The sequence below is a fragment of the Onychostoma macrolepis genome, chromosome 08 (assembly GCF_012432095.1).
Source record: "Onychostoma macrolepis isolate SWU-2019 chromosome 08, ASM1243209v1, whole genome shotgun sequence".
NCBI lineage: Eukaryota > Metazoa > Chordata > Actinopteri > Cypriniformes > Cyprinidae > Onychostoma > Onychostoma macrolepis.
The window spans coordinates 27,163,283-27,188,498 of NC_081162.1; the positions used below are offsets into that span (position 1 = coordinate 27,163,283).

Sequence of the window (25,216 nt, forward strand, 5' to 3'; positions counted from 1 at the left end):
ATAATGTGAATGGAGATCATGTGGCAGAGGTCTTAAACAGTTATTTTTTTTTTTTTGTCAAGGCTTGGACTAGTGAGGTTCCTGAACTTCTTCCACTGGTAAAATATAAGAGAGGTTTGTGTTGAAGAAACTTATGCCAGCAGTTCTGAAAGAATGCAACAATCAGTATCTGCCTAAACACAGCATGCCGAATGCTTTGGTTAAGAATATACACACATGGCTAAGGGAGACAGGCTCTCAACAACCAACTATGGTCCGTGTGTTATTGGCATGTCAAAAGCATTTGATCGATTTCAAATAGAAATATAACAATGTCTTCACTGTCACTTTTGATCAATTTAATGCATCCCTGCTGAATAAAAGTATTAACTTCTTGAGTAATAGTTAATATTAAGCAATATCCATTACTGAACTAATTTTTGAATAGTAGGATATATAAAGGATATTTCTTACATTGGCTTACAGCTGTGTTCGATCAAATCTAATGTAAATGTGTAAGTGACTCCACCTGTTCTTGCACAAACCAACCTCCCTCTCACCTGAAATACCCTGCAACATCTATACAGCTGAATAAATAAGCTTTCCATTGATGTATGGTTTGTTGGACAATATTTGGCTGAGATACAACTATTTGACAATCTGGAATCTGAGGGTGCAAAAAAATCTAAATATTGAGAAAATCGCCTTTAAAGTTGTCCAAATGAAGTTCTTAGCAATGCATATTACTAATCAAAAATTAAGTTTTAATATATTTACGGTAGGAAATTTACAAAATATCTTCATGGAACATGATCTTTACGTAATATACTAATGATTTTCGGCATAAAAGAAAAATCTATAATTTTGACCCATACAATGTATTTTTGGCTATTGCTACAAATATACCCCAGCGACTTAAGACTGGTTTTGTGCTCCAGGGTCACATATGATTCAGATCTGTGTCTGCAGTAAAACTACACTGAGAATCAGTTATTTGTGATGCGAGCACTATATTGATTCATTAGCAGACAGATTATTGTGATCAGTGTATTCTCAGCAAAAAGAAAGTCAATATATCATCCTATAAGAACAATTCATTACTCAGACGTGCATTCATTTGGAAAAAAAATCCAGAAAACTAAACGGACCTGAACTGATTTGTGGGATGTTTAATACAGAATCCAAATTTTCACACAAACTTCACAAAATCTTTTGTGTCATATTATGGTAGACTATCATCTAAATAAAAATATCCCAATAACATCTTAATAGATTTTAAATAACACAACCACAGACATTTGTCGTTCATATTTTCAGTGTTGAGTGTGTTGAAATAAAGACATGTTTGCTGCTATACTTTTGACAGAATGACAGTCTCATAATGTAATATCTGTTGTCATTGACGTCAGAACTCACTCTCACTTCACTCTTGGACTTAAAACAAATATTATGCATGGCTATTATTATTATTAATAAAAAGCACCATCAACTACTGTTACGTAGCTGCTTTCACAACTTTAAACACATACACATCTTCCCCTAAATGACTCTTAAAATACACTATTTTGACCTAAATGAGCGGCGCACACATAGTTTGAGGTTGTTTCACTCGCTGCGCTCCTTTGGTTCCCTGTATTTCCACTGGATGTAGTCAAAGATGTCCTTCTCGCTGTCCACCATCAGAGGCTCTCCAGCCACACCTGGATCAGAGAGAGTCATCAGACATGAGCTACAGTAAAACCAGACTTCTGGACGGACAGAAACTCAAAGTCTGCACTTTCTTCTATGCAGTGATGAATAAGCGTGAGTCTCACCGGTGACGCCCAGCGGACGGATGGTGTATTCGTTGAGAGTGAAGCCCTTCTCCAGCGCGTGGGTCCTCATGTTCTTGTTGAATATATCACTGCCGGTGAAGTACAGCACACCGCAGTAATACTGATCCTTTGGAATAAGCCTGCAGATCCACATACAGTCAAAACAAAAATTATTCACACATCCGAATTTTTTATATGTTTTTACTAGTGGGTACAGGACACTATAGTTCATTTATGTAAGTGAGGATAGCAAAGTAAACTGTGACATTGTTTCTGCTACAGATGGCAGGAACGATTGTGGATTCTAGATTTGTTATATGAGAGATTAGTAATTTGTATATTTTACATTTAGGTCCATTTTAAAATTGAGTCGATCTAAATTTTAAATTGTTGATCTATTTAGTACTGATATTTCACATATTTCAAAATATTAATAAAAAAAAAGAGCAAAATAGTCACATGACAATGTACATAATTTGTTTAGAAGATGAAAAACAGGGTTATTATTGTTTACTAAAAGCACCTAAAATGTGTTATTTGAAATAACCATGTTAAATAAAATAAACATTTTTCATTTTTGTTTAGTTTAAATTGAAGTATTAAAATAACTAAAACTAATTAATGAAGCCTAGTATACAGACATGTATAAAAAAAATTAAAATTAAGAATAAAAAGACAAAAATATATTAATATAAAATAGTTTAAAAAATTGTTATATTTGATCAAAAATATAAAAATAAAAACTAATTCAAAGTATTCATAAAACCTATAAAAGTAATATCAACGAAACTAAAATATAACTAGAAAAGACATTATAATGGAAATAATCAGTATGAACCTGATGTCAATACGGCGGTGAAAAGACTCTTCTTCTTCATCTTCCTCTTCTTTCTGCAGCTGACACACACCCTGAGGAAAAACATGCCTTATTTATTATTCATTTATTATTTGTATTATTTGAGATGCAGACTGAGACCCACCATGAACTTAGTGTCTCCTTTAGAAAGCGTGTCGGTAATGAAGCCGATGGACTCCAGATGATCCACGACAGCATGAAGGAGTCTGGGCTGCAGGACAGAGATCGCAGCAGGAGTTATGAGAGGAACAACCCAATCATCCAGTCCATAAAACTGAACGTTTACCTGTTTCTCAGACTGAGAGGTGTAGTCCGGATGGGTCAGCAGTATATCAATATCACCACTCGACTGTGCTCCTGAACATTAACAAATGCAATCACATTTAGATGATACAAGTGATAACTGATGTCAAATATCTGGATCAGAAGGATCCATAACCTCTTCTGTAGCTGCCGCAGATGGTGCCGATGTACTCGGGATCCACCACATCCAGTTCCTTCAGTATCAGAGCCTGCAAACATCAGGTAAACACAGTGAGACTTCACAAATCTGAAGAAAAAAATCATGAAGATCACTGAAAGAAACGCCAACCTCCATTTTCTGCATTTCTGCACGAGGGATTCTCTTCTCAAATTCTTCAAAGTACCTGTAATAGATGAAGACACAAGCAGAAAAATAGAAATTAAAAACAGAGCCGAATGCATTCATAGAAATACATATAATTCACAAATCAAATATTTGTCCTGTAGAACAGGGTTTTCAAACTGGGGTCCGGAGAGTCCATAGAAAAACATTTAGAGAAAAGTGTCAAAAAAAAATATATATATATATATATATATATATATATATTAAAAATGCCAAAAAAAAAAAAAAAAATATTATATTATATTAAAAATTAAAAAAAATATATATATATATATATATATATATATATATAAAACACCAACTAAATAAATAATTTGATTACAGTGAATTTTACATTTATTTTTAAACGACTAAAATAAAATAGATTAAAATAAAAATATTTAAATAAATAATAAATTGATTAAAATAAATAATTAACAAATATTTAAATATTAAGTTCATTAATAACAATAAAACTAACACTAGCAATAGAAACTAAACATGTATTAAATATTATTTTACACATATTTATAGTATTTTTAATTAACAGAATCATGTGGCAGAACCCAACTGAACACATATTTATAATATTTTTATACATGAAAATATACATCTGCATTTTAAATTTTAGGATGGGGGTCCCTCATAGAAAGACGATCATATTTTGGGGGCCTGTAGCATCTAAAAGATTGAAAACCCCTGCTCTAGATTAGCAATAACATGAAGCCAAACAAACACTGTTGCTGTAAAACAACTCACTAATGTATCTGTTCAAATCAAGACTCACTTTAACCCGATCTGCTGATGGTGGTTGAGTTTGTGCTCGATCTTCTTCAGATCTAAAACATGAGGTGAGAATTAAAACGCATGCATGTGACGGAAAATAAATAAATATAACTGTATATACAAACCTTCTAAGTTCCTGACGCCTTCATCATAAAACTTCCTGGCCGCAGCAGGACTAAAAACAAGAGAATGAGTGTGAATTGAGTTTTACAACGCTGTTTTTATTGTCATTGTTCTCTTGAAATCAAGGGCGTCGTACCCGATCCCAGTCACTCGGGTTAAGAAGTTGATGGAGGAGCTTGTGTCGTCATTGCGAATCTACAGGACGAACAGACCACAAACATGTCACAATCTACACAGATCTGTTTCTCATACGCACATGTATATGTTCTCAAAGGTTAAATCAGCTATAAAACATACATTTCTAATGCACTCAAATACCTTTTCCAGCTTGCGCAGTTTTCCTGTCGATAAAAACTCATCGATTTTCTCTGCTATCTTTGCACCAACTCCATCCTGAGAGGAAAAAGCAATTCTTTATAAAATATAAAATAAAAAAAGCAAGTATTCCTCACATTTCAGGACAATATCAATATCAGAATCTGTACCAGTTTCTTTGCTTCTGTCCCACTTTTGATCTTTTGAGGGTATTTGGCGATCACAGATGCTGCTTTTCTGAACAGAAAACACCAGACAGAGTATAAACATAAGTTACATATGTCACATGTGTAGTTATGATATTATATTTTATATTATTAAACAGTAGACAAGACTGTCTTACCTGTAAGCATTGTATTTATGGATGGCTCTGTTGACATTTCTCTCATAATTTGCCAATTCTGAAACGAGAAAGACCATTAAGACTAAGAGTTTAGATATGCCTCAGTGTATTAGCTGCAAAATATTACTATAAAATGCTTTTCGACGTTATTCAAACAAACAAATAAACAAAACAATCAGGAGAATTGGATCATAGCTGGGCTGCCAAACAATATGCGTTAAATATAAACATATTTAAACATAAATAAAAATATTTAGTATGAAATACTTTCCAAATATTCATTATTTTATGTAGAAGTTAAAAATGAATATAAACAGCGCGTACTTTTATTTTGTAGATGGAGCACTAATCTTGAAACTGTACTCTGATAGCATGTATTAAACTGCAGAAATTGGTGATCGTTGCTGTATTATTTACAATCGTGTGTAAAGATAGGTCTGATATCCCACTAAAGTTAAGTTTCTTGTTTCAAACAGACGTTTCGGCTGCAAAAGGGATCTATTTCTATTCATTCGGCATTTAAAGGTCCAGTTAGCTTAGCCGCATGCTAACCCGAGCTGTCATCAGCAAAACTCACCGACGAGAAAATCTGTGATTCCTTCGTTCAGAGTTTCCTGTGGCGCTTTTCTTTTACTCATTGTTGAGAGTTTTTTAAGATATGGGTGGATAAATGTGTTTGTTTTCACTTTCTACCATTCAAGACCACAGTTGCGTCAGTGTCCAGCACTACAGGACAAAGCCTTAGCATTAGCACTGTAGCCACGTAATGTGGCGGGGGCGGGGCTTGGAGACCACGCCTGTTACTCGTACTCCGACCAATCAGAGGCCTTTGTTTAATATTTATATTTACGAACACGCCCCGTCACTGATAAATAAAGTCGCCACAAAAATAACTTGTGGAATTTTCCACTAATTTCATACACTCAATAAAAATCACTTCCACACCAGTTGATCAAATTACAATAACCAAAACTGTTTTACTTGGATACCATAATAAAACAATGGCATTCACATTTTAGGTGTGATGCGAATATTTGGAGGTACTTTATGGAATTTAATTGACATGATAAAACAAACAGTGTATTTTATGTTTTCTGTATGTACAACGATAATTGCTATAAACTGAGTTTTTGTGGTTGGTGCACATAACTTGTGATTATGTGTAAAAGCACCACTTTTTAGTACTGCAATACTAAAATTAATTTCAATGACATCAAAACTATTAAATATAAAGATTTGCTAATATGACAGCATTATGATCAGCACCTTGCTATAGTAGACATTCAACAATTGTTACTGTACATGGCAGCAGAAATACTTTTGATAACAAAATCTAGAAGTAAATATTCCATAATTTATAGACAATTCTGAACTTTTAAACAAATACTATGGAAACCCATTTCTGCTACATAAGAAATACTTTGGTAAATCATAATTATGTACGTAAAATTTCATAATTACGAGATTAAAGGTCATAATAATGAGATAAATTCAAAACTGTCACATACTAAGCCATAATTGTGAGACAAAAGTCATTTATGAGATAAATACATAATTATGAGATTACACACTAAATCATAATTTTAAGATTAAAAATGGAAACAGTCAAAAATGTCAACTTCTATGTCAATCTTAGTATGTCATAATTTGATGTTTTTCTCATAATATTTGACTTTTCATTTCATAATTATGACTTTTTGATAATTATGGCTGTTTAATCTCATAATGAGCTAACCAAAGCATGAATACAGAATATAATTATCAAAAATGAAATCAATGATTTCTGCCACTAATTTGTGTCATATTTAGTCACGAATCTCTTTATAGTGTAAAGCGTTCAAATGCAGTGAATTCAGGAAACGAAAGAGCAACTGCTGCTAACTAATAAATACATAAATATAAAAGAAACAGCTTGATATGAGCGTGGCTTCTCAAGAGTCGACTTTCACATAGACTTTCTCCCGCGAGAAGATTTTGATGGCCTCCTCGACCTCCGAGAGACGCTGATCGAGTTGAGCGCGTCGAGAGCGGACGCTCATTGTGTCGGCTTTGATGGGGAGAGACAGCAGCTCACTGACCAGAGACCTGTGAGCTACACACACACACAAATCAATCAGTCCTCTCATCAACAATCAACTAAACATGAAACTGTTAATGAAGGCGTACTTTCTTTGAGGGACTGCAGGGTCTCCTGTCTCTCTCTTTCAGACATCTGAGTGTGTCCAGCAGGAACGGACGGATCAGGAGTGTTTCTCCTCCTCTCCTCCTCCTCTTTCTTCCACTGCAACTTCCTCTGCTCCAGACTGACAAACCAAATGAGAGACGGTCAATGTTTCATCCAAAATGATGCACAGTATGCAGAAACAGCAGAAACAAACGTGTGTAAAACAGTACGAATTTGACTTTGTGTTCAGAAAATGTAGTCTTTCATTTATGCTTTAATTGATAAAAAGCAAACAAAGATTATAGAATTCAAGATTATATACGAACATTCAAAAGTTTGGAGTCCTTAAGAGAGAAAAAAATGTATACTTTTATTCAGAAAGCATGCATTAAATTGATAAAAATGACAGTAAAGACATTTGTAATGTTACAAAAGAGTTCTATTTGAAATACATGCTGTTCTTTTCAACTTTTTAATCATCAAAGAATCCTGAAGATTAAATGTATCACAGTTTCCGCAAAAAATATGACGCGGCAAAACTGTTTTCAACGTTCATAATAATTAGAAATGTTTCTGGAGCAGCATATTAGAATGATTTCTGAAGGATCATGTGACACTGAAGACTGGAGTAATGATGCTGAAAATACAGCTTGGATCACAGAAATATAATATATATTCATAAAAGCAGTCATAAGGGTCAATTTTGTGAAATCATCTTAGGATCGGACAATATTTTGTTGAGATACAACTATTTGAAAATCTGAGGGTGCAAAAAAAAATCTAAATATTGAGAAAATCGCCTTTAAAGTTGTCCAAATGAAGTTCTTAGCAATGCATATTACTAATCAAAAATTAAGTTTTGATATATTTACGGTAGGAAATTTACAAAATATCTTCATAGAACATGATCTTTACTTAATATCCTAATGATTTTTGGCATAAAAGAAAAATGGATCATTTTGACCCATACAGTGTATTGTTGTCTATTGCTACAAATATAGCTGTGCTGCTTATGACTGCTTTTGTGCTGCAGGGTCACATATTACAACAGAAAACAGGTTTTTTTAAATAATAAAAAAAAAAAATTAAAAAATTTTTCTACTGTAGTTTTGATCAAATATATGCAGCTTTGTGAGCATAAGAGACGTCTTTCAAGAACATTGCAAAATCAGAGCCCAATCTTTGGAAAGCTACACTCTTAAAAATAAAGGTGCTTCACGATGTCATAGAAGAACCTTTAACATCTGAAGAACCTTTCTGCTTCTTTGTGGCAAAAGAATGTTCTTCAGATTATAAAAAGGTAAGAAAGAGATGTTCTTTGACTGAACGGTTCTTTGTGGAACCAAAAATGGTTCTTCTGTGGCATCGCTGTGAAGAACCTTTTGAAGCAGCTTTATTTTTAAGAGTGTAGTGTGAATCAGTGACTCACTATTGTGGTACTTTGCCCTTCTCGGCGCTGGGTGGCGGTTTGTCTCGGAGGTTCTGTAAGGACTGGGATCTCCTCAGGTTCGTCTTCGACGCGGCACGAGCGTTATGACTCACAAAGTCCACCGTGTGTCCTCTCACATGCATCTACACACACATAAACACCTCACAATGAGAGAGAAGCTACTCTCACGAAACACATAGTAGAGGGATAACAAAATGTGTATTTTAGTTTGTATGTCAATCTATGACCCGCCTCAGAATCGGAGTCTCCTGCCGCTGGTGACGGTCCGCTCTCTGAGCGGCAGAGCGGCACTCGACCTCCAGCTCCACACAGAGAATGAGCCTTCAGGAAGTTCTGACACACGGGTTTCTTAGGAGGGCTCGTCTCCTACACAGACACAGAGACGGAGGTTTAAAACCCTGCAATTGTTGATTGACAGGTAAGTATATGGTTCTCACTGATTAGTGTTTATATTACTAACACAATGTGCTCCAAAATAATGTTGACCACCTTTAAATATGGTTGAAAGGCATTTTGGATCATGGTATTGTGCATCGTCCCATTTATCAGACAAAGCAGATGATAATAACCAAGTCTAAACAGGGCAAGAGGCACATTATGAAATTTTTGCGATGGAGAAAAGTAAAATATCTTCTACAGTGAAGAGATTTAATTGAGAATACAGTAGCAGTGTTACTTTAGTTTTTATTTATATAGTAGTATTCTTTATAATATTCTTTTCAATTAACTTTTTAATATTTTCATTGTAATTTTAGTTGCAGTAATTTTATTATGTGCTTCTGTCATTTTTAATGTTTTAAAAATATTTGAATTTTTTTTTCAGTTTTAATTTTCAGCTTTTATTTCATTCATCTAATATTCATCTTCGTATTTTATTTCAGCTTCGTTTCAGTCATTTTAATGTTATTTAGTCGTTTTAGTTTCAGCTAACAATGACTCTTTTTGCATTTAATGTCTACATCAAACTCTAACACACTAGAAAGTAAAAGTAACTCACTGCTACCGCACTGAACTATTTAGATATTATCAAGGGATTAATATGAAAATATGAGTTCTAACTTGCTCACCTGTAACTGGGCCATTACTCTGGAGGGGACGTCCTGGTATTTTGGAGAGATCCAGAGTGCTTTAACCGGCATAGGTTTGGCATGTTCTCTCTGCGCCTCCAGCTCTCGGAAGCGCTTCTGGATTTCACGTAGCTTGCGCACATTTTCTTTACCAAAGTCCCGTATGGCAGGTTCTGTCAAAGAAGAACAGGAAGGAGACGGAGGAAGCAGACATTTATCAAAGACATTAACACTTTTATTCAGCAAGAATGCATTAAATTGATCAAAAGTGACAGTAAAGACATTTATAATGTTACAAAATATTTAGAGCTGGGCAACGAAATAAAGTTTTTGTGTACATAATATATGTGTGTGTACTGTGTATATTTATTATGTATATATAAATACACACACATACATGTATATATTTAAGAAAATATGTTATGGTTACATATGAAATATATTTATATATATTATAAATGATATGAATATAAATATATAGATGTAAATACATGTAAATATTTTCAAAATCTATACTGTATGTGTGTGTCCTTAAATATACATAATAAATATACACAGTACACACACATATGTGACCCTGGACCACAAACCAGTCATAAGGGTCAATTTTTTTAAATTGTGATTTATACATCATCTGAAAGTCGGATAAATAAGCTTTCTATTGATGTATGGTTTGGACAATATTTGGCTGAGATACAACTATTTGAAAATCTGGAATCTGGGGGTGCAAAAAAAATCTAAATATTGAGAAAATCGCCTTTAAAGTTGACCAAATTAAGTCCTTAGCAATGCATATTACTAATCAAAAATTAAGTTTTGATATATTTACGGTAGGAAATTTACTAAATATCTTCATGGAACATGATCTTTACTTAATATCCTAATGATTTTTGGAATAAAATAAAAATTTGATAATTTTGAATGATGTATTTTTGGCTATTGCTACAAATATACCCCAGCGACTTAAGACTGGTGTTGTGCTCCAGGGTCACATGTATTAAATAAACAAAAACCTTTATTTTGGATGCGATTAATCATTGCCCAGCACTAAAAATATTTTTATGTCAAATAAATGCTGTTATTTTAAACTTTCTATTCATCAAAGAATCCTGAAAACTAAAATGTATCACAGTTTCCACAAAAATATTGGGCAGCACAACATTGATAATAATCAGAAATGTTTCTTGAGCAGCAAATCAGCATATTAGAATGATTTCTGAAGAATCATGTGACACTGAAGATGCTGAAAATTCAGCTTTGATCACAGAAATAAATTACATTTTACAATATATTCACAGAAAACAGCTATTTTGAATTGTAATAACATTTTACAATTTTCCTGTTTCATTGTATTTTGATTAAATAAATGCAGCCATGTATTCTGATCTTACTAGGTTTGGCTGGGCTGGGGTTCAGCGCCACTCCCTCCAGCTTCAGCAGGTCTCCCACAACCCCTCTCTGTCCTCTCTCTAGGATGTGAGCGGCGTTGGCACCGATGCGGGGTCGAGGGGTGGAGCGGGCGCTGTAACACCCAGGATCTGGTGCTATCGGACCCTTCAGAAGCGGAGACGAGCCGCTCTGAGCGTTTCCCTCCAGCCGACCACGAGCTTCAGCAAGAATCCGAGAGATGAGATGAAGCATCACACATGCAAAATGAAGTGAGCATCATGCTTTCAATCTTACCAGAGGACGGCCGTTTATAATACTCAGGAAACAGTGTGGGGTCCGGAGGAATGGGGCCAGAGATCGCTGAGGGCCCTTCACACATACTGCTGCTGCAGAGGAGTTTAGGACAAGTTTAATTCATCTAGTATGTGAAAATACAAATAAACTTGTTTCATAATGCAGTTTGTACAAAAGGTACTCTGTAAATGGGGTTAATATAATTTAATATTTCCAAAGTTAAAATAATTACTATGTTTTATTTATGAGTACACCCTGGACCACAAAACCAGTCATAAGGGTCAGTTTTTCGAAATTGAGATTTATACATGATCTGAAAGCTGAATAAATAAGATTTCCATTGATGTATGGTTTATTATGATAGGACGAGATACAACTATTTGAAGAGAAAATCGCCATTAAAGTTGTCCAAATGAAGTTCTTAGCAATGCATATTACATATCAAAAATTAAGTTTTGATAGATTTACAGTAGGAAATTTACAAAATATCTCCATGGACCATGATCTTTACTTAATGTCCTAATGATTTTTGGCATAAAAGAAAAATAGATAATTTTGACCCATACAATGTATTGCTATTGCTACAAATTGCAACTTAAGACTGGTTTTGTGCTCCAGGGTCACATATTTCTATTTTATTATTTATATTATAGGCTCTATATTAATTATTTTATATTCAGACCATGCTCTTAATATTCAGAGTTGATGTAATTTACTATAATTTAATATTTTAAAAGTTAATATAATTAATATATTTTATTTATAATTATATTTTATTCTTTTTTATAGTATATATCTATATATTTTATATTCAGACCAAAATGCTCTTAATATTCAGCGTTAATATAATTTAAGATTTTAAAAGTTAATATAATTATTATGTTTTACTTATAATTATATTAATTTCTCTTTTATTATTAATTATATTAGATATGTTAAATGTTTGACATTCAGACCAGAATGCTTAAAAATGTCCGTCTAATGATCAGCAGGTCAACAGGTAATTACCATAAAACAAACACGCATTCATTTATATCAGCTTTCAGCAAGCAGAACTAATATACATGATGTGCATAATTCATTTTCATTTATTTGATCACAGATCGTGGTCCTGCATGAACTCTTATCGTTAGTAAATTCACATAATATCCGATTTAGAATGATCAATCGCCATATTATTCTGTTTGAGAGCATAAACGGTAACATGTATAGTTAAAGCGAGTTCCTGAAGAAGCTTACCTTTAATTAAACCCTCAATTCTTTGATAATTGTGCAAATACTGCGCGGTATTTACTCTATTCTTCGGTTACACGCAGACTGATGACGCATTAACAACAAGCTCAAAGCTTCACCATGGCAACGTCTTAAAGAGACAGCAGCGGTTTTGCCTATCTCTCTATCTATCTATCTATCTATCTATCTATCTATCTATCTATCTATCTATCTATCTATCTCTCTCTCTCTCTCTCTCTCTCTCTCTCTATCTATCACACATAATCACTCGTTTATATAATATAGCTTTATTATATAGCAAATCACAATAAATATACTAACCATACTATTTGGTAGTATTACTATATAATAAGTAAATAGTATACTATATATATATATATATGTATACACACACACACACACACACACACATAGCATACTGTATATAGATAGATATATAGATAAATAATGTGGTTTTAAATATATTTATTTTAGCAAATTGTTTTTATTGTTTATTGTATTTGTTGTTAAATGGTTTGTCATTACATTAAAACTATATTAAAATACACAAGTGTGGTTACTAAAATCGTGCGTTTATTGGAATCACTATAACTAAAATGAATATTTAGTATAATATGTGCGTATTTTCTCCATCTTTATATATTCAGCAAATGAGAAATTAAATGTAAAGCAGATTCTAAGGGACATTTCTACAATCACTACAGTCTTTATGTATGTCTGTGCTAATTCATTATTTTAGAGAGGTTTGCAAAAAATCTGGGTGAATAATAAAGTGGTTTTTCCGGAATAGTACGAGTTGCGAAATAAAGTTAAATATCATGTACATTTACATAATCGACGAGGAAAAATAGGAGAAGGCTGCAGATTGCGCATGCGCGGTGCGCGTCTGTTCTCCTTCAGTCTGTCCTTTCTCGCTGCACAGAAACCCCGTCAGGAACATCGACACGGAAAACACGGTAGGCGTTTACCGATTTATCCTCGAAGCATGCTGCACCGAAACATTACTCGATACACCAGAAATACACAAGCGTTCACAGATTCAGCTGCATTTTGCTGAGAAATAATGAGCGCTGCTGTTATTTCGGGGCTGTAGTTATTCCTACAGTTCGCGTTCAGGGCCGCAAAGACGTTATGACAGTATAATACTGATGATTATTAAATCGCTGTCACACACTTTCACCTTTTATTCATAAAATCGCGCGTTTTGAATCTCATGCTAGTTTATTATGCAGCTAATCCGTGTTTTGGACACATAGCATGTCAGTCAGTGTTTCATCAAGGACACGGATTCTCTCACCGTATGCTCGTGTAACTTTGATTTTAACGGGTTGAATGTGAAACTTTGTAACATTAAAGTTTAACTGATCTGCTTGTTACAATGTATTTGCACTGTTTCTGTGATTGTCGTTATATTATTAGCGGAATAACGGACTGCGCCGCGCGCGCCGCCTCTGATGTAACGGTCCGAAATAAACCAATAAACCTGAAGCCAATAACGTTTCTCTAATTGATACTGATAATTGATCTTGAAGGTATCAAGCTGACCGTTATTCGTTATCTGGGCGTTGTGCGTACGTGCGTCGCGTCGTGTCGCGTCACGCGCGATGTTTGTGCAGCCTTGAGCGACTTTCTTTCTCTCTTTGTGTGGTTTGGTTGGGACGGTGCTGAATGACAGCTGTTATCCAATTCATTCAAAAACATGATCAAATCCGCTAAAACATCCTCTGAATGTGTCTTTGTGTTAGATGTGTATGTGGTGTTTGATATATTAGGCGCATATGGAGCTCATTGTGACGTCTGCCATTGTTCTCTGCCCTCTCATTGTTTTTCTGTACATTATAAACATGTTACTTTGTTAGGAGTTGGTCACATTTTTAGGGATTTATTTCAGATATGTAGTATTAATAATCAATTGTATTGGGCTAAAACTGTTTTTTGGTGATTGTGATAAAAATCACAGACAGTAGCTTGCTGAACCATTAGCTAATTAGTTCTTTGGTTTGAAAAAAACAAAAAACAAGCTGAAACTCAAGCAGAACTGAATGTGAAGCCACAACTGAAACTGAAGCAGCTTTTCTTTCTTTCTTTCTTTTTTTTTTTAGATATCTTTCACATTCATAAAGAGTCATAATGCCATTGCATATCATATGCAGTGGTGTATAACAGTGTATTATGTATGCATGTGTGATTGAGTGGTTTATTTCAGATTTATAGGAAAGGTGATGATATTTTTGCACTTTTCTGCTTCATCAGATTCTACTAATAAATGGCACCATCTGCTGGGTCTCTAAACACCCATCAACTCTATTACGTTCAGTACAAAAAATAAAAACCAATGATGTTCACAAAAAAATTAACTTATTTAATATATTGCTTGCATAACTTAAAAAAAAAAAATACAATTATTTATTTTTTTACAGCCATTCATTCTCAAGTGAGCAGTGCATATAATTTATTGTTATTTTTATTATATTATTCATAGCATAAATATTCATACTGTTGTTTTTTTATTCTTGTGGTCTAATGATTTTAGTTATTATTGTGCAAAAACCAGATATAAAGCAATAAATAATAATCAGTTCTGCTCATTGGTTATGTGATAATTAATAAAAATCATTTGTATATCATAAAATAGATAGATAGATAACTTAGAATACACTGTATAGTCATGATAAGGTAGCATTATAAAGGCAGTAAGCTCTTACCGCAGATGTTTTGAGATTGTCATTGAGATTGTGTGTTTTTCCCACGAGATGCCCTGCCTGACTAATGGCCCTCATGTCTGAGGACGTTCACTAAAGTGCAGTGATTTGTTCATGATTGATGAGCGTTTGGCACCAGACTGTGCTTCAGTATAGGCTTTTAAAGCTGGTAATGTGGAGGCTGGTCACATGATCTCAATATGGCGATCTAAAATAAAACTTAGCTTTTTTTAGACGACCGATAGAGTCATCATCTCATGCATGCATCATTTTAAACAGATGTGGTAAATGTACAATTCATTTCTTAAGAATGAAGCTACATGTGGATGCATGCCGGTGTCAAAGTGTTCAGTGTCGAGGAAAACATTTCCCATTTCACAACGCCTCACGTTACATGGAGCCACGGTGTCAGTTGAATCTATTTTTAGTGCGTGTGTCTGGGGATCGGAGGGAGGGGGACATGCGCGTAAAGATGCTGCATCGGCATCCCGTCACCTGTGATCAAGGGCAGTGGTTGCCATGGCAACCGCCTCCATGTGATCTCACACACCTGGTGATGCTCATCGACGCCGCAGGCTCTGTCATTGTGTTATGCAGGTAGACAGTGTGCTGTGGTTGATGGTGTGTGTTTGATTGTGATCTCTGACCCCAGATCATGTCTGAGAAAGGACAGAAGCAGAAAGGAAGCAGTGAGAGCTGCCATCACTGCACGCCAAAGACATGCGGTGAGTGACGGACAGAGAGAAGACGGACCAACAACAACCTCACACAGACAGACAGATCGATAGACAGATAGACAGACAGATAGATAAATAGACAGACAGACCAATAGATAGTTAGATAGACAGACAGACAGACAAACCGATAGATAGATAGATAGATAGATAGATAGATAGATAGATAGATAGATAGATAGATAGATAGATAGATAGATAGATAGATAGATAGATAGATAGATAGACAGACAGACAGACCGATAGATAGATAGATAGATAGATAGATAGATAGATAGATAGATAGATAGATAGATAGATAGATAGATAGATAGATAGATAGATAGATGATAGATAGATAGATAGAAAGGCAGACAGATAGATCGATCGATAGACAGACAAACCATTAGATAGATAGATATACAGATAGATAGATAGACAGACAGACAGACAGATAGATAGACAGACAGAACGATAGATAGATAGATAGATAGATAGATAGATAGATAGATAGATAGATAGATAGATAGATAGATAGATAGATAGATAGATAGATAGATAGATTAATCATGGTAAACATGGTAATTTTCACATGTTACACATGGACCCCAGAACGACATCCTCACAAGAATTACATCTGTAATGCATAATTCAAAAAATGTAATTTTTCAGCTCAAATAAAACACAAACAAATGAACATAACAAGCTGTGCAGTTTGACTTTGAATCCTCCGGTACACGAGCACCATGCACTTCAGTCCTTACGCATCACTATAAATCAGATTTTTGGTCGTTCTGACATTATTGTCTGAGGTAATGAACAATATACCGTAGAACTAGTACTGAACCCCGAACTTTCCTTTGAAGACCCCTGTGTGTGTGTGTGTGTGATAGAGACAGACTCTGCTGTAGCTGATAGTACGCTGCAGTGTGAGCGTGTGTAATAATGAGCTGTTAGCATGTGTGATGCTTCTGGCTGCAGCGCTGCAGATGATCAGAGCAAACGCTGCGCAGCTCCTGTAGCATGCTGCCTCTAGCTGTCAGCTGTTCTTCCAGCCGTCTGTCAGGAGGCGTGTGCTGCTGGTATTTGTAGACTGTTGTAAACATGTTGCGCAACTTTACATGCACAATGTCACACGACCGATGAGCTTCAAGCGACTGCGCCTCTAAAGTGTCTCCTTGTCTCTTTTTTTGTCCAGCAAACATGACTGTCCCTCCTGCATACGCTGACCTCGGCAAATCTGCCAAAGATATCTTCAGCAAAGGATATGGTGAGTGACTGTACAGAGCCACATTACTGCTAAATGTGTCACAAACATGAACTATTCAGTGTTATTTCTGTATATGGATTTCTGTAATGTGATACTGACACAAGAGAATCAATACTGACCTTCTGACAGATGGACGGTGGGTTCAGGTCAAAGGTTAAATGACAGGAAAGAGCTCTAGAAGAAATAGGCCTTCGTTTTCCGTCCCAGAGCCTCATGGGAGTCATAACGCTGGAAACATGGACGTTCACACACATTCAGATAATCTGGGAATGTTTAAGATCCTGCAGTTTGAAGAATTAGGTCAAATACTGATGTATATGCATTTAACCATATAGATCTGACTGTATATGCTGCCTAAAGTTAAATGTCATTATATGACAGATCCCATCCAGGTGTGATGCATCTGTAGGGTTATTAAAGTTATCTAAAACAATAAAATTAAATAAAAGTAAAACAACTTTAACTGAAATGAATAAAACATAAAAATTGTTTTATTTAATATTACTTATTTTATTTCAGCTAGTTGCCAAGGAAACATTTCTTAATTTAATTTACTTAATGTACTAAAGTAACTAAAATGAAAAACGAAAAATTTATAAAAACTATATAGACATATTAAAATGACAAATCACACAATAAAATTCTTAAAATTAAAAATTAATAACAAATTAAAACAAAAATATAATATATATATATATATATATATATATATATATATATATATATATATATAACAAATATATAATATAAAATATATAATAAGCTATAAAACTATAATAGTGTTAAATTAATATTAAAATAACTCTGCTCCACACAGCTGTATATTATATCTATATTAGATATTATGTCATGAAATATATCATTATTATCATTACATAAACATATTAATTATATGATTATATGTATTATTACTTATTATATATATATATTATAAGTCAAGACAGAAAAGACAAACAAAAACCTTTCCTTGTTTTGTGGAAAGGAACTAATGTTAGCTGTGCTTATCCAATATAAATCCATATATATTTGAACAATATAATAATTCATGAGACTGACCATGCCACGTATTTGCATCTATCAATGTAGCAGTTTCATATAGAAACACTAAAGCGCTTTTGTACATTGCTCTTGATCGCAGTGTCAGATTTGAAATGATTCAAATCAACAAAATGAATGTTATCATGTTAATTCAACATTTATGACAACATTTGTCTCTGTTTTCTCAGGCTTTGGAGCTGTTAAGCTGGACCTGAAGACCAAGTCTCATAGTGGAGTTGTGAGTTGCTCTTTTGCTCTCTGTCTCTTCACTAAGTGCCAACAAGTACCATGGTACTAATCAGCCTGTACCATGGTAATGTCAAAGTATCATGGCATTACCATCTGATATCTGCACTGTGTACTTGTATGTAAGAGCTGTTTTCCTAATCACTCTTGCTCTTTTTTGAATATAATTCATGTTTAATTGTGAACATCATCTTCCAGATGTTCAGTATGTAGATTCATTGAGCTGTGTGTGTGTGTGTGTGTTTGAGTGTGTGTGTGTGTGTGTGTGTGAGTGAGTGAGTGAGTGTGTGTGTGTGTGTGTGTGAGTGTGTTTGAGTGTGTGTGTGTGTGTGTGTGTGTGTGTGTGTGTGTGGCTGATTCATGTTCTCCACCGCTGCTCTCATCTGTATCTGGGTCAGAACGGTCCTGTTCCAGACAGTGTTTTTTTAATATACAATTACAGTTTTTATTAATATTTAGAATTTTGTTACATGATTTTTATAATCTCTGTAGTTTGTTTTTATAATAATTTATATAATAATTTTTTTTATCATTTTAATTATAGAATTTAAATGTAAAGTTTTAGTAATTTTGTAGCATTGTTTTGTCATTTGTATATGTTTTTCATATTTTTATTTCAGTTTTATTTTTATTTATTTGAATACTTTTAAGTTTTTTCTTTCAGATAACTTTTATTAATTTCAAGTATAGAATTTTTTGTTAATGATAGTACCCCGGTTGGGAATGAATTTCTGTCATTCCCCATGAATCTGAATGTTTGCATCAGTGTATCTCTTTTCTAACCTGTTTCTTTCTGTCTTTCTTGCTTTCTTTATTGGACGCCGATGTCAGATGGTAAGACTGGGATGTTTTACATGAGGATGTGAATGTGTTTAGTCTCTTTTGGCAGCTCAACCTCCATGGCTAAATCTGTTTTTGCACTAACGTTGAGGTTTCATGTCTGTCGTTGCTGCGTGAGAATGATGTTCCCATAATTCAGTTTAAACCCAAATACGCAGTGGCCTCAATATAGCTGTCTGGTGTAAAGTTTGTGTTCTGGTTTCAAATTTTTTTTTTTTTTTTAACCCACTCTTCTGGATTATATGCAGAAATGTATATAATTTTAAATTACATTACATTACATTTGTGTTCTGTATTTATATAATTAAATTTAAAGAGAAATGCACAATATTTAACACTATTTCCTGTTTACAAATGTGCATCAATAAAGGTATATGTTATATGAAAAGCTTTAATCTATGGAGAGCTGGTTGCCAAAACGATCAAAGTCTTGCAGGAATGATTTTATTTTTGAATTAATAGAAAATAGTACATATTAAAATATATTATATTCATAATAATATACTAGAAATAATAAATTATATTAATACAAAAAAAAATAAAAAATAAAAATCTGTAAATAAAATAATAATTACATTAAATTCTTCATTAAAAAAAACAAAATTAAGTAATTAAAAAAAAAATAAAAGTAACATTTTGTTGATTTTGGATTATGCATTTTGAAATGTGACAATTGTAAATTGTCACCATGTTTTAATGTATTGAATATCAAACAAATATTGATTAAATAAAAATAATAAAGTCTTAATAAATTATTTATATAGTGAAGTAACTCGCAAACTAACTCTGTACTAACTAGGCGCCGGTATGAATTGACATGACTTTATGAGCAACTGATGCAGCCCAGCGCTCCTTCTTCTTCATTTCCTGTTAATCTGTGAAATCATCCACTTCCTCTCTCTTTATTATTCTTCCCCCCCGCATCCCTTCACTGTGTTTCTGTCTGGTTTCTCAGGAGTTCTCCACCGGCGGCTCCAGTAACACAGACACCGGAAAAGCGGCTGGAAACCTGGAGACCAAGTACAAAGTGAAGGATCTGGGCTTGACTTTGAACCAGAAGTGGAACACAGATAATGTTCTGACCACTGAAGTGACTCTGGAAGACCAGGTGAGTCCAGGTCGCCAATCCTAATGTTATGCATAAAGCGTTTAAATGGTTAAATAATGCACTGTTTTGTCTTGTTTCTGTGTAGCTGGCCAAAGGTCTGAAGCTGGGATTGGACACTTCATTTGTGCCCAACACTGGGTATGTGAACTCTTTAATTAGACAAAGATTAAGTTATATTATTAAAAGTCACTTTAATAGAAAAGTTACTTTTTGGATTTTGCATTTTGAAATGTGACAATTGTAAATTGTCACCATGTTTTAATGTATTGAATATCAAACAAATATTGATTAAATAAAAATAATAAAGTCTTAATAAATTATTTATATAGTGAAGTAACTCGCAAACTAACTCTGTACTAACTAGGCGCCGGTATGAATTGACATGACTTTATGAGCAACTGATGCAGCCCAGCGCTCCTTCTTCTTCATTTCCTGTTAATCTGTGAAATCATCCACTTCCTCTCTCTTTATTATTCTTCCCCCCCGCATCCCTTCACTGTGTTTCTGTCTGGTTTCTCAGGAGTTCTCCACCGGCGGCTCCAGTAACACAGACACCGGAAAAGCGGCTGGAAACCTGGAGACCAAGTACAAAGTGAAGGATCTGGGCTTGACTTTGAACCAGAAGTGGAACACAGATAATGTTCTGACCACTGAAGTGACTCTGGAAGACCAGGTGAGTCCAGGTCGCCAATCCTAATGTTATGCATAAAGCGTTTAAATGGTTAAATAATGCACTGTTTTGTCTTGTTTCTGTGTAGCTGGCCAAAGGTCTGAAGCTGGGATTGGACACTTCATTTGTGCCCAACACTGGGTATGTGAACTCTTTAATTAGACAAAGATTAAGTTATATTATTAAAAAGTCACTTTAATAGAAAAGTTACTTTTTTGGATTTTGCATTTTGAAATGTGACAATTGTGAATTGTCTCCATGTTTTGATGTATTGAATATTAAATTAAGATAATGAACATGGATGATATTATTCTTTAATTTAAAAAGTATATTTAAAAAAAAAAGAATAAAATATATTAATAAAAAAAAAAATGCAAATCTTAATAAAATTTAAAAATAATAAAATACATGTCTTAATAAAAAAGTAACGTTTTCTTTAATAAAAGTAATATTTTGTTAATCTTGGATTATGTATTTAGAAATGTGACAGTTGTGAATTGTTGCCATGTTTTGCTGTGATATTATTGATATTATTGTTTAATAAAAATTCTTTTTTTTTGTTTTTATTAAAACGAATAAGATATATTGATAAAAATAAAACCATACAAATCTTAATAAAATTAAAAAATAAATGTCATAATAAAAAAATAAGTAACTTTTTCTTTAATAAAAGTTATATTTTATTGATCTTGGATTTTGAAATGTGACAATTGTGAATTGTCTCCATGTTTTGTTATATTGAATATTAAATTAAGATAATAAATATGAATGAAATTATTTTAATTAATGAAAATATAAGATATATTAATAAAATAAAAACAATAATAATCTTAATAAAATTAAAGATTTTAATAAAATAAAATAAAAAGTGTGTGTGTGTATTATATGAAAATCAATATAAAAATTATTATGAAATTCTGTCATTTTCTGTTGTCAGTTCCACCTATTCAGTAATTGCACTGTCATCCTCAGGAAGAAGAGCGGTAAGCTGAAGACGGGCTATAAGCGTGATTACATGAATGTGGGCTGTGATATAGATTTCGATCTGGCCGGACCAACGATTCACGCCGCAGCCGTTCTGGGTTATGAGGGCTGGCTGGCCGGGTATCAGATGGCCTTCGACACGGCCAAGTCTAAACTGGCCCAGAACAACTTCGCTTTGGGCTACAAGGCAGGAGACTTCCAGCTACACACCAATGTGTGAGGAAACACTCCAGCAACATTCACATTACAAATACCGCTCATGTATCAACGTTCACATTTTCATTTCAACTTGCAACCTTTTTTTTCATGGTTTTAATTAACGATAATAATCCTGGCTCATAGTGCTAATGAGATGTGATTAACAAACAATATTTCATTTTTTGAAGTTAATGATGTTGTTTGTTGCAGTAATGATGGCACAGAGTTCGGCGGCTCCATCTATCAGAAGGTGAACGGTCAGTTGGAGACGGCGGTCAATCTGGCCTGGACCGCAGGCAGTAACAACACACGCTTTGGCATCGCTGCTAAATACCAACTAGATAAAGACTCCTCTATCTCTGTGAGTACAAACCATATGTGACCCTGAACCACAAAACCAGTCATATTTATACATCATCTGAAAGCTGATAAGCTTTCCATTGATGTATGGTTTGTTAGGATCGGACAATATTTGTCTGAGATACAACTATTTGAAAATCTGGAATCTGAGGGTGCAAAAAAATCTAAATATTGAGAAAATCACCTTTAAAGTTGTTCAAATGAAGTTCTTAGCAATGCAAATTACTAATCAAAAATGAAGTTTTGATATATTTACGGTAGGAAATTTACTAAATATCTTCATGGAACATGATCTTTACTTAATATCCTAATGATTTTTGGCATAAATGAAAAATGTATTATTTTGACCCATACAATGTATTGTTGGCTATTGCTACAAATATACCCCAGCGACTTAAGACTGCTTTTGTGCTCCAGGGTCACATATATCCTATAACAGCTGACCAATGTCACAGAGTGTAGATGATAACACTGTCTCTCTCTTCAGGCCAAAGTCAACAACGCTAGTCTGGTTGGAGTAGGATACACACAGAGCCTCCGGCCAGGTGAACAAACTCCTTCAATAATCAGACAATTATCAGTTCAGTTTGTTGGCTTAAAAAGCTTGAGGTTTGAAGATTTTATTCAAAGCCAATATAATGTTATTATCATGTTCTAGCACATTGCTAAAATGTTCAAGCAAGTTGTTAACAAGATTTAGCATGTTGCTAGCATGATTTAACATGTTAACATGTTTTAGTATGTTGTTAGCATGATTTAGCACGTTTTTAACATCTCTCAACATGTTTTTAACGTTTTAGCATTTTGCTAGCAATATTTAACATGTTGCTAGCATGTTTTAACATGTTGCTAACACAATATAACATGTTTTAACATATTACTAACCTGTTTTAGCATGTTGCTAGTGTGTTTTAACATGTTAACCTGTTTTAGCCTGTTTTAGTAATTTTTAACACTTTGATAGCTTGTTATCATGTTGCTTAGTATGTTTTAACATTTTGTTAGCAATATTTAACACGTTGCTAGCATGTTTTAAGTAATATTTAACACTTTGATAGCACGTTATCATGTTTCTTAGTATGTTTTAACACGTTGCTAGCATGTTTTAACATGTTGTTAACCTTTTTTAGCATGTTTCTAGTGTTTTAAAATGTTAACCTGTTTTAGCATGTTGCTAGCATGTTCTAAGTAATATTTAACACTTTGATAGCATGTTATAATGTTCCTTAGTATGTTTTTAACATGTTATCAAATATTTAATATGTTGCTAGCATGTTTTAACATGTTAACTTGTTTTAGCATGTTGCTAGTGTTTTTTAACGTTAACCTGTTTTAACACGTTGCTAGCATGTTTTAAGTAATATTTAACACTTTGATAGCATGTTATCATGTTTCTTAGTATGTTTTAACACGTTGTTAACCTGTTTTAGCATGTTTCTAGTGTGTTTTAACATGTTAACCTGTTTTAGTATGTTGCTAGCATGTTTTAAGTAATATTTAACTTTGATAGCATGTTATGTTCCTTAGTATGTTTTAACGTTATCAAATATTTAACACGTTGCTAGCATGTTTTAACATGTTGTTAACTTGTTTTGGCATGTTGCTAGTGTGTTTTAACATGTTAACCTGTTTGAGCTTGTTGCTAGCATGTTTTAAGTAATATTTAACTTTGATAGCATGTTATCATGTTGCTTAGTATGTTTTAGCATGTTGTTATCAATATTTAACACGTTGCTAGCATGTTTGAACATGTTGTTAACCTGTTTTAGCATGTTTCTAGTGTGTTTTAACATGTTAACCTGTTTTAGCTTGTTTTAAGTAATATTTAACACTTTGATAGCATGTTAGCATGCTGCTAGCATCTTTTAGCCCTGATATTCTTACTCTGTAAGCATACTAAATGCTGCATCTTCCGCAGGTGTGAAACTCACTCTGTCCGCTCTGATCGATGCTAAGAACTTCAACGCCGGAGGACATAAGGTGGGCATGGGCTTCGAGCTGGAGGTGTAACGACACAGAGCAGAGACGCACTGATGGGAAGTAAAGAAACACAGGGAGCTGACGGCACGACTTCAGCCCCTGCAGAAACATACGTCGCCCTTTTCCCCCGTAATTCCTCCTAAACTAATCTGGCCTTAAAGCCCCGTAGAACCAATGAGAAACAGGATCACCAGTCACGTGACTCCTGGCCACACCAATCCTCAATCACCAGCTCACTATTTGACAACAGCTTCCTCTTGGTCACTATGGCAACATATCATAGCGCTTTTAATGTTACACACGTGGCACCATATTATTTTATTATTTTTTTTTTAGCTAGATAAATATTGAGTTTTTTTGTTTCTGAACAGTCGCACAGGATCTGATGTGTATGTCGTGCTCTTAGTTCACGGTTTAATGTTAAATCAGAAACGCCTCTCTGAATGTCAATTCCCTCACGTTCATTGCCAACAAGTAATATTTTATCACAGGTTTGTCGTCTGTGTTTGTGGGCTGGAGTTTGTAGAGTACGGTCCATGAGTTTTTTGTTTTTATCCCCATAAAAAAGTGATTTATGTTAAAAGCGGAGGACTAGAAGAAGAAACTGATGTTGTGGAACTCAATAAAGAGGAATGTTGACTGAATAAAACCTAGTTTCTTTTGGTTTTT

The 25,216-nt window shown here is 34.0% G+C and overlaps 3 protein-coding genes across 4 annotated transcripts; 1 reads left to right on the plus strand and 2 right to left on the minus strand.

The window, feature by feature from the left end:
- Positions 1-1,128: 1,128 nt before the first annotated feature.
- Positions 1,129-5,625, minus strand: polb (polymerase (DNA directed), beta). The gene is made up of 14 exons (XM_058783976.1): positions 5,419-5,625; positions 4,842-4,899; positions 4,669-4,735; positions 4,502-4,576; positions 4,320-4,378; positions 4,186-4,235; positions 4,062-4,113; positions 3,242-3,296; positions 3,089-3,161; positions 2,936-3,006; positions 2,774-2,860; positions 2,632-2,702; positions 1,794-1,933; positions 1,129-1,679 (listed from the first exon to the last, which is right to left on the minus strand). Exons 1-14 carry the CDS (start codon positions 5,477-5,479, stop codon positions 1,585-1,587), a joined length of 1,014 nt encoding a protein of 337 aa, XP_058639959.1. The 5' UTR covers positions 5,480-5,625; the 3' UTR covers positions 1,129-1,584.
- A 222-nt stretch (positions 5,626-5,847) lies between these two features.
- Positions 5,848-15,786, minus strand: enkd1 (enkurin domain containing 1). 2 transcript variants are annotated; one of them, XM_058783975.1, is made up of 8 exons: positions 13,984-15,786; positions 11,206-11,297; positions 10,914-11,129; positions 9,523-9,695; positions 8,687-8,821; positions 8,435-8,577; positions 7,008-7,144; positions 5,848-6,933 (listed from the first exon to the last, which is right to left on the minus strand). In XM_058783975.1, the coding sequence occupies exons 2-8, from the start codon at positions 11,288-11,290 to the stop codon at positions 6,773-6,775; spliced, it is 1,050 nt and encodes a 349-aa protein (XP_058639958.1). In that variant the 5' UTR covers positions 11,291-11,297; positions 13,984-15,786; the 3' UTR covers positions 5,848-6,772. The 2 variants fall into 2 exon arrangements, with proteins under 2 accessions (XP_058639958.1, XP_058639957.1); XM_058783974.1 differs by lacking the exon at positions 13,984-15,786 and adding an exon at positions 12,445-12,611 and having other exon boundaries at positions 5,850-6,933.
- Positions 13,287-25,210, plus strand: vdac3 (voltage-dependent anion channel 3). Its single transcript, XM_058783977.1, has 9 exons — positions 13,287-13,394; positions 17,052-17,123; positions 18,350-18,399; positions 20,203-20,355; positions 20,441-20,493; positions 21,998-22,225; positions 22,418-22,568; positions 23,055-23,112; positions 24,486-25,210. The coding sequence occupies exons 1-9, from the start codon at positions 13,310-13,312 to the stop codon at positions 24,575-24,577; spliced, it is 942 nt and encodes a 313-aa protein (XP_058639960.1). The 5' UTR covers positions 13,287-13,309; the 3' UTR covers positions 24,578-25,210.
- The last annotated feature ends 6 nt before the right edge of the window (positions 25,211-25,216 follow it).